Source organism: Salvia splendens, chromosome 1 (genome assembly GCF_004379255.2).
Source record: "Salvia splendens isolate huo1 chromosome 1, SspV2, whole genome shotgun sequence".
NCBI lineage: Eukaryota > Viridiplantae > Streptophyta > Magnoliopsida > Lamiales > Lamiaceae > Salvia > Salvia splendens.
The window spans coordinates 40,528,724-40,538,983 of NC_056032.1; the positions used below are offsets into that span (position 1 = coordinate 40,528,724).

The 10,260-nt window shown below is 38.6% G+C and overlaps 2 protein-coding genes across 3 annotated transcripts; both read right to left on the minus strand.

Annotated features, from left to right (window-relative positions):
- Positions 1–378: 378 nt before the first annotated feature.
- LOC121800278 (ATP-dependent DNA helicase Q-like 1) lies at positions 379–5,759 on the minus strand. Its single transcript, XM_042199856.1, has 10 exons — positions 5,611–5,759; positions 5,025–5,419; positions 4,431–4,691; positions 3,099–3,262; positions 2,295–2,391; positions 2,138–2,181; positions 1,774–1,888; positions 1,337–1,690; positions 872–1,096; positions 379–791 (listed from the first exon to the last, which is right to left on the minus strand). The coding sequence occupies exons 1-10, from the start codon at positions 5,723–5,725 to the stop codon at positions 681–683; spliced, it is 1,881 nt and encodes a 626-aa protein (XP_042055790.1). The 5' UTR covers positions 5,726–5,759; the 3' UTR covers positions 379–680.
- Positions 5,760–6,148: 389 nt separating this feature from the next.
- On the minus strand, positions 6,149–8,963 carry LOC121800287 (exopolyphosphatase-like). 2 transcript variants are annotated; one of them, XM_042199865.1, is made up of 7 exons: positions 7,783–8,961; positions 7,526–7,693; positions 7,168–7,209; positions 7,019–7,093; positions 6,822–6,932; positions 6,578–6,703; positions 6,149–6,466 (listed from the first exon to the last, which is right to left on the minus strand). In XM_042199865.1, the coding sequence occupies exons 1-7, from the start codon at positions 8,908–8,910 to the stop codon at positions 6,413–6,415; spliced, it is 1,704 nt and encodes a 567-aa protein (XP_042055799.1). In that variant the 5' UTR covers positions 8,911–8,961; the 3' UTR covers positions 6,149–6,412. The 2 variants fall into 2 exon arrangements, with proteins under 2 accessions (XP_042055799.1, XP_042055805.1); XM_042199871.1 differs by lacking the exons at positions 6,149–6,466; positions 6,578–6,703; positions 6,822–6,932 and having other exon boundaries at positions 7,020–7,100; positions 7,783–8,963.
- Positions 8,964–10,260: the final 1,297 nt, after the last annotated feature.

Genomic DNA, 10,260 nt, shown 5'->3' on the forward strand with positions numbered 1-10,260 from the left:
ACCCTTATTCCACTAACTTTTTTCCACCCATTTTTCTTAACATTTCTTAAAACCTGTGCCGCCAAGAAATAAGACTCCTAATAGCGGAGGGATGAAGTATATAACAATGACCCATCCCTATATACTCCCTCCGTCCCGCACTATTCGCACGTTTCATTTTCGGCACGGAGATTAAGGAATGAGTGTATAGCAAAGTCAAATATTACGGCTGTAGGTGAAATTTTTTACTAAAAATGGAAATATTGCAAATAACTTGGGACGCCCAGAAAGGAAATAAGTACAAGTAGTCCGGGGACGGAGGGAGTATTTTATTAGCATTAATTTGAACAGACACTGCTAGATGATTAGTCAAAACACGTTTTCCCATTCTTCTGTTTTTTGGGCACATGGGAGTTGGGCTGTTCAGATTGCTTTCAACACAATGGAAAAATCATCCACACCACATAATCCAACACCAAACTCTCATATTGCTGACTAATTTCTACTCCATAATTGTTAACACCTCAAAAGTATGGATCTACTTAGAAAATATGTTCCATACATCATGAGAAATAATTAAGGCGGTTACAAGTGATAGGAAATAGAAAGAGACCTGCTTGTATAGAAGATAATATTCTCCATGAAGCATGAGTTGTTTCATATATTCCAAACACATATCTCTCAATATGTGGCATTCCTGATCATGAAGATAACTTGAGACAGTTATCACAAGGATTGGAGCCATTTCTGCAGGCATTGGGGTCAAAGGATTCTCCAAAGTGTTCTAGTAAAGCTTTCCTACGGCATTTATCCTGCAGCGGTTTAAATTTTACATTTATAAGAAAATTCAAGTAAGATGATCTTGGCATCTCCATAGAGTTGCAGTTTGTACCTTGAGTTCACAATATGTTTGCATTTTCCGAGCTTGATCCATGGCTAGTTTGAAGCTTTCTCTTTTACCAGTTTGTCCACTTCTAAGCATGCATACAATCCGACTGAAATCCTTCTTCTGATACAGAAGAATGCATTTGGAAGGTAGATTATCTCTTCCTGCCCTTCCAGATTCCTGATAATAACTCTCTATTGATTTGGACATGGTGTTGTGAACAACGAAACGCTGAAACAAGGGACAATGAAATCAAGTTCATCATTATAAATTCTTGAAAAAATAAGATTTCAAAATTCAGTATGACTTTTGGGATAATGCACAGATTCACTGGCCCTTCAGCAATTGTAATGTAGAAAATGTCTCTCTTAATCGCTGACAGTTCACTTTCGTGTATTTTCGAACTTCAATCCTAGAAAGGAAATGAAGAACAATAGACACAAAATTCAAAGATCAGACAGTAAGACTCACAACATCAGGTTTGTCTATTCCCATCCCAAAAGCGATGGTAGCACAAACAACATGGGCTTCTCCACTATGCCATTTTTGCTGAGCTGCAATCCTCTGACGAGCAGACAAACCAGCATGGTAATACACTGCTTTGATCTTGAATTTGTCATTTAGAAATTTTGAAACCTCCACACATTCGTTTTTTGAAAGGCAGTATACAATTCCACACAAATTTTTGAAACGATCCTTCAGTAAATTCCCAAGCTGTTTGAGCGGTTCTTTAGTTTTCCCTATCACTTCATACTTCAAGTTTGGTCTATCAAAACTTGCTTCAAGCACCATTGCCTGGGGGATTCGCAACGAGTTGATGATATCCTGGCCGTAAGATCACTTTAGAGCTTGACAGTTAAGAGATACTATTAGCTAATTCAGATGTAACCAAATGCCGGTAATCTAACCTTTCGAACTACAGGGGTTGCAGTCGCAGTTAAAGCCATCACAGGAACATATGGAAAGTTCTGTTTGAGGCATCCTAGTACTTTATAATCCGGACGGAAGTCATGGCCCCACTGGCTGAGAAACCAAGCAAAGAGATTACAAAAAATAAACCCTCCTCTTCAAACTAGCCGCATCATTAATCCAACACTTTATCATGTAGGCTCGATTTCAAAGACATGCAGCACAGGCTTTGTGGACTCAGAACATATTTATGCCATCCATGATAACTATCTTGATTCGAAAAATTTACTACTTTTTAAGTTCTTTCCCTTATTCTTTAACGTGCTAGAACTTGTCACTAGAAAATCTCAGTGAACAGCATACCTCAGACAGTGAGCTTCATCAACAACAAATCCTGATAAAAGTCCCTGCATTGATGCTAATATTTTCATACTCATTATCATGAAGAAAGCATCGGAAAAGTTGAAAGAGTCAAGCATCAAACAATGCCTTGATATCCCACAGCAAAGAAAGGATTTACCTTCCTATGCAGAACTCTTAGGATCTCTTGGAATGATATATTTCCAGCAACCCTTTCTGGAGTTACATATAGAAGTTTACAGGAAGGCTTTTCTTTCCTAAAACATTCAAACAAAATGCAAAATGTGAGATGGAAAATTTAATGAACAATCAATGTATTTATGTTGAGTAGCTGCAGTTTGCACTTCAATTTGAAGCTATATCAATATGCGGTGCACGTAATACCACTTTCCTGTGATTTCACATAAAAACTCTGATGTTAAGTAATAATCTGAGAAATCGACTGAGATCCTTGTACACTTCCAGCAGTTGATCCCATAAAGACCAAAGTATCCATAATTTTGGCATAATATGTCTTGCACTCTAAACAAAGTCACAGTAATAAACAGGCTAGTAAAAGAATTAAGTATAAATTTAATCACTATTTAGATCATTTGGCAATCAAGTGAAAGAAAAAGAATAAAATGCTCTATTATATGCAAATAATATGGACCCTGTTATGTTCGTATTAACTCTTTCATTTCCTCCAGGTGTATAAGATGTTTGCTGTTGCATAGGATGGTAAAACTAATGACGGTTACATTCAAACAATAATATGAGTTGGACATGAAATTGCTACATGATATTGGATTTGTAGGAAACACATTCTAAGTTTATGAAAAAATTAAGTGGCACTGGCCTGATAATGACAGCTTGAGAGGAGTGTTTGACTGGACAAATGAGGAGGTGGAAGGTACATGTAATATTACACCAATACACATGGAGAATAAAAAAACATACACATGGAGAATACACTTACGTTTACCTTAATTCTTGTAGCACAGCTGCTGCTTGTGATGGCTTCTGTTGAGAATTTAAGAAAGTCGCTGGTATACCAAATTTGAAATTCAGTGCAACAATCTGATCTTGAATGAGTGAGAGAAGTGGAGATATAACAATTGTAACACCTGGCTGCAAAATGGCTGGAAGCTGCACTATATGGTATGACCAAGTAAGAAAACAAATATAAATCCCTATGTGTAAGGAATTAGGAAGTGGATCATATCAGAATGTTTCCTACTATACAGTTTAGGAACCAATCTTGATCAGTGATCATTGATGTTTGTATTATGTACGGTTGTTATGAAAGAGAGCATAATTGTGATATAGAACAAGCATTATCACCAAAAAAGAATTATTGTATGCATAATGTAACTGTCAATTAATTAGCCTGCGCATAGATGAAGCCATAATTCTTAGTCCTAGGGGCCTGAAATATCCTGCTGTTTGAATTTAAAATCATACTCATCTAAAACAAAAAAGAGGGATGCAGCCACTTGGATCTAGTGTGTTCAACTTCAGCTAATATATGCTTTTCAGGTTTATGGCACTCGACTCACTATTAGTATAAGGACTTTGATAAACACTTTACTTCAAACGGCATGCAAAGTTTCAAGTCTAATATAGTCACTAAATGCAGTACTGCAGAAAGGTTCCTATACAGAGCTTCAGCTACACCTGCCTTAGGCCTAGTTGGCCTTTTGTAAAAAAAAATGACTTTTTTCCTCTTTTTGATTGAACTATTTTTTAGATAGTAAAATTGTTATTATTACTTCATATTTTATAAAGCAAATGTTTTATTTATGAAAAACAATTTTACAATAGCTTAGAACATACTAACAATTAACATCACTAGTTGGGAACTTGAAAAACTGTGGCCCTCAACGGTATAGACACTAGGGTGGGTGGCTGACTACTGCTTATGAACTTCTCCAACAATAATGGAATGAATCCTTGAGAACCCATGATCAAAACAAGGTCAATAAAATTTACAAAATAAACTGTTTGGTCAACAAACAGACTAACTAAATGTGTAACTATAAGGAGGGCAATGAAGATGGAGAACTCAGATAATAATACTTATACTATGAAGATGGTTTGTCCCTAGAAAGTTGACAGAAAAAAACAGAGCCTACATCCTAGCACAGGCAAAGAATGACCAAGTCATAAGAAAACTAGGCAATTTCTCATAATTATGTCATGCAAGTTATCTACAAAATGGGTATCGTATTGGGTTATATCATAGTAGTTTTGCAGGCAGTATGATAGTCCAATAAATTTCATAGAGGAAGGCCTAGTGTACCATCTTGGCACTCACCTGGTAACAAAGGCTTTTACCACCTCCAGTGGGCATAAGAACAAAACAATCGCGATTAGCAACAAATGCTTTACACGCTTGATGCTGCAAGTGTCGAAAACTTCTGTTACCAAAGACAACATTGTTTGCCAATTCAAAATCATCTAGTTTTTGCAGCTCCTCATATGTGAGAGATCCATGCCTATTCTCACATAAACTGGAGTTCCATGTTTCATGGGAAACTGATGAATCTAAACTTCGAGTAGGATCATTTCGATGGGCCTGCAAAAATAATTGCACATCATTACTTGGAAGCAGAGAATGTTAAACACTTTTGTCTATCTTACTCCTTTTGGTTAGAGGAAAATTGATGGGCTTTGAAGAAACACAAAGGCAGGTTAAAGATTCATAGGCCTATTCATAATTCTACTATTTCATCCCTGGTAAGAGCTGCTTTAAAGGATATTGTAAGTAGTTATATTTATCCACACAAATATCAGATATTGTAGGGGTGGAGCCGTGGAAGGGAAGGGTGGCTGCAAAGAATCAAGGATTCTAAAGCAACAGCTTTATACATAACCCTAGTAATTGATATTAAGGATAAGAAGTCCTTACAGAAATTGATGGAGGTTTTACTGAACTGGGAGATGGGTCCCAACCATTTCCATTTAAACTAATATTAGAGGACGACTTGAATCGTTTGCTGGAAATATTTTCGCTTGCCTCTTCACTGTCACTTGAAGAATTTATATGCATTACAGTGTGATGCTTTTGAGATTCAGGAGAATCTTCTATGACATAAATTTCGCTTCTATTTTCTGTAGCCTCTGAATCATAATTACTGGGAAGATCCTTGTCCAGGATCTCAGTCAAAGCACCGCAAGCTTCTGATTCCATAGCTTGCTCATCATCCCAATCTTCAGCCTGAGTCTCTTGCATAAATTCAGCAAGTGATGCAATAAAGTCATCACCACAATGCTCCACACTGATGAAATCTCGCCCATCATCACCTTAAAAAATGAAACCAGGAAATTTGGCATGCCGTCGAAATGAAATTTAGAATAGCGCATAAAAATTGCTTAAAGTTCAATATCCGGAGACATGGTGTCCATGAGCAAGTCAGGCATTAACAGCAAAGTAAAATGAGAGAAAAAGATAGCATAAGGGTTTTGGGCGTGAAAGAAAAGGGGAAATAGTTTACCATATAGTTGAACAAGACGATCCAAACAGCTATGGGCGGAATCCTCGTCGAATCCGAATTCCAGAGCCAAGCTTATCAATCTTGTCTTCTCTAACTCCAAATCGTCGCCGTCCATTTTCTTCCCGCCGACGAGAGTTCAGAAGTGGTGAACTTCCCGCGCTTTCAAATTGGATTTTATTTTCATTAATTGGGTCGTTTGGATGGGCTTACTTACCAAGCCCATTTAAAAATAAGAAAATAATAGTATACTATATACAGGAAACATAATTATCATTTATTTTATTTACTAACATGAAAAAGAATTCCAATCAATAACACGACCTATTTCATATAATAACAATAATCTTATTTATTTATTTATCTAATAAAATGAGTATGACCAGCAACAAGGAAGCAAATTTATCATCGAAATTGGAGCATGCATAAACTAGATCCCTTAAGTTACAAAAATAAGTAAGAGAAATTATCATTTCGCTTCTCCAAAGATGTGATGCGTTTCAGGTTCACATCCTCACTTGAATTGTAAATAGTGTGTAGATGAGCAAAAATAAGATCTTGTACTAAATTGATCGATCTGAGTTCAACAAGTACCGATACACAATATTGACTACACTCTATTTGGTATTGAACTTCTATTTGTTATAATGGCTATACAAGTAAAGAATACAGGAACCAATCAACCTAACAAGCTTCTTGATCATAGCATGGAGTGGAGATGCTGAGGAATTCATATTCTTTAGCCTGTTACAAACTCTACCCGGATAGTAAACAACCAAACTGATTAAGGGCTTCACTTCACATCCTAGCCGCCAGGAACGGTTCCAGTAACTAAAATAGACAATTTTTCCCTGAAAACCTGCAAAGGCATACAAGTTTTGATGATGATTCAGAAGGATATGGTTGTCGCCTTGTCGGAATAAGAGAGAGCTAGAATTTCAAAGGAAACAAGAATAGTAAGTACTACTACCATCCTAAAATGTTCCAATTCTTTCTCCATCAACACATTGTTATCCTCATCTAATGGTTGGATGATGTCAGCTAATGCTTGGACCTCCTCGGCAGACTGATTTCTTGCCTCACCTGCATTGAGTACCTGAATGTACTTATATCAGTGCATAGCTTGATGGAAGGAATTCGATTCAATCCCATGCCAGGATATTAAAAGCTAGAAAGAATGGGAAAAGTTATATATAAATATAAACTGAACATACCAATTTGTAACCTTCTGGAGAATATGCAAATTCTGCGACTTGAATATCCCCAGGGAGACATTGCTGCACTGCATAAGCTAACCGCATAATCGTACAGAGAACTCTGAATTTCTGCTTTACCAAACACAAAGGTAAACTAACAAGGACCTAAATCACAAAATCAAATGCACATATGTATTGTACAGAGATTTAAATACCTGTTTAGCAGGTCCATCAAAAGCATCTTTTTTGGGATATTTTTTCCTATGATATCTCACAAGCAGTGCAGTCAGCTGAAAGCTTTGAACAGCGAGTTAAAAGCAAAGCCCTTGAAAATTTGATTACTTCACATAGAAAAAGTAAATACCTTAACCTCTTCCTCAGTATATCCGCAGAGGTGATCCCCATTCTGAAAACAAAGAGCCAGAACACCATGATTATGAAAAGATATAGGCTACATCCAACTAAAATATTTACAGGCAGGAGATTGAGAGTCAAAACTATCTAGCTGATCCAGGAACGAATACTACGGTAATTTTTTACTCAATCTTAGATAACAAGAGAATTCTTGCGCCATCAATCGACAAGACTTATAAAGTTACAGCCAACAAGGTTGCAAGTTCTATACTATAATACTACATCACAAATATATGCATTGAAATTAAGATGTAACAAGCACCTCCAACCAGAAGATGAACGAAGTATACAACACAAAATGCACTAACCATTATAACGCGATAAGACTGCCTGTGATAACCCTTTTTGCCAGTATATAGGCCAATATTATGAAGCAAACAAGCAGCATCTAGGCATTCAAGATCCTTATGATCCAAGGACACTGAGAGCTTATTGTCATGATTGTCATTCAATTTCCTCAAACCTTCACAAAGATCCTGCAAAACCTAAGTTAGTAAACAACAGGAAAGGAGATTGGTTGCACACAGAATGAATGATCTACTATTAAAAAAATATTCCTATATACCCTTGCGATTGCTGCACACATTGTAGCAACTTTCATCCTTTTCTTATTATTAAACCTCAAAGCAAGCCTGAAAACAGACCTCCACCGTGCATTGGCATTCAAATCAAACCCCTCAAAAACGCGCCCCGACATCTCTGCAAGCACCCCCTCCCCTAATGCATACCCTGAAACCTCCATTTCCTCAATCCCCAGCCTCCCAAATATCTCATCAAGTAAAACAGTTCCTGCCAAGATGAACGCACCTCGCCTCTTGAAAAACTCCATTCTTCTAAGCCTCCCCTCCATTCCCTTGTCTTCCTCATACAAACTCTGCAGTAAACAACTCAGCTCGTGCCTATTAAACCTCCACTCCCTTTTCCCAAATTCCTCAGGCACACCAACAGTTTCCTCCTCTGCCTTAACTGCACAGCCTTTGCACACGGCCTTCTCGATAGCATTAATCGTACCTGAGGAGCCTATCACCATATCGAGTTTGAACTCCCTGATTTTCCCGATCAATCCAGAAGCTTCTATTACATTACGAATATGTTCCCGCATTTGCTCAACATCGGGATATCTCCGAGTTAATGTGACATGCCCCAAGCTCAATGATTTCGAATACAGAACTTTTCCCCTTTCCGCTACGGTGAATTCAGTAGAGCCGCCGCCGATGTCAATTGTAAGCACCGTAGAGCTGTAAACCGGGAAGAACTGTAGAACTCCGAGGTAAATGAGGCGCGCCTCTTCGGCGCCGGAGATGATTTCTACGTCGAGACCTAGGGTTTCGCTGATGGTTTGGATGAATTGGGATTTGTTGGAAGCTTCGCGGACGGCTGACGTGGCGACGAGGCGGAGATGGGAGGGGGGAAGGCGGTGGGAGTGGAGGTAATTCTGGAAAGTGCGGAGGGCGGAGATTGAGCTGTCGAGGGAGTCGGCGGAGATGGCGGCGGAGGAGGGGGAGGTAGTTGTGGTGTCGAGGCCGAGGACGACTGGTTCTTTGAGGCGGCTGAGGGTGAGGAATCGGCCGGAAAATGGATCGACCTTGGCAAGCGTAAGTTTGAATGAGTTGGTGCCCATGTCTACGGCGGCGAAAAGGTTGTTGTTGGCCGTTGACGTGGCGGTCATCGGAGCTGGATAATTGGTGCTCATTTTGTGAAAATTGACATTGACTCAACTGATTCTGTTATTTTGTTTGAATGAAGTCGAAATCTAATCACGCTCTTAAATATGGTAATCGAGAGAGGTAGAGAAAAATTGGTTAGACATTTGAAAGGATAAAGTGTATAGAGAAATATTCCAATGTTTATTTTTTGTTGTACCCTCCAAATGTTCATTACCCTAGTATTTATAGGGTGAATGAGAAAGTTCTAGTACATCAATAAATGGGATTGGAACTCTACAACACTTAGGAACTCTACACTAATTAGGAACTCTCCATAATGAATGTGGGCGGCATATTAATGTGGTCTTCTTTTCCAACCCTCTCCCTCAAGTTGAGTAACGGTATCCCTGATACTCAACTTGCCAAGGAATTCTTTGAATTTTGTAGGACTCAACGCCTTGGTGAGAATGTCTGCCAGTTGTTCCTCGGATCGGACAAATGGGAACTCGATAATCCCACTTTCAAGTTTTTCTTTGATAAAGTGACGATCGACTTCCACATGTTTGGTCCTATCATGCTGTACGAGATTTTCTGAAATGCTAATTGCAGCTTTATTGTCACATAAAAGCTGACTTCTCCTTGTCGGTGGGAATCCAATTTCTGTTAATAATCTTCGAAGCCAGAGTATCTCCATAAGACCGCTTCTGATCCCTCGGAATTCAGCTTCCGCACTTGACAAGGCAACCACTTTCTGCTTCTTGCTCCTCCAAGTGACTAAATTACCCCCAACAAAGGTAAAATATCCTCCAGTTGATTTTCTATCGACTGGATTGCTTGCCCAATCTGCATCGGTGTACCCATCAATTTCCAAATCTTCTTTTTTCTCTAGGAATATCCCATAACTGGAGGTTCCTTTTAAATATCTTACAATTCTCATGACAGCATCCATGTGATCTTTTTGAGGCTGATGCATGAATTGACTAACCACTCCAACGGCATATGCGATGTCGGGCCTCGTATGAGAGAGGTAGATAAGCTTTCCTACTAGTCGTTGGTATCTTTCACGATCTGTAGGTTTAGCTCCATCCACAATTTTCAACCCATGGTTGGGTATCATTGGAGTTTCAGCCGGCTTGCAGTCAAGCATGCCCGTCTCGGTGAGCATATCAAGTATATACTTCTTCTGCCTTAAAAAGATTCCGTGCTTGGATCTCAACACTTCAATCCCTAGGAAGTACTTCAAAGCTCCTAAGTCCTTCATTTCAAATTCTTTGAAAAGATTCTTCTTCAGATTCTGGATTTCTTCAACATCATCTCCTGTTATGATCATGTCATCAACATAAATAATCAAGCATGTCATTTTTCCGTTCCTTTCTTTCAGAAATAGTGTGTGATCT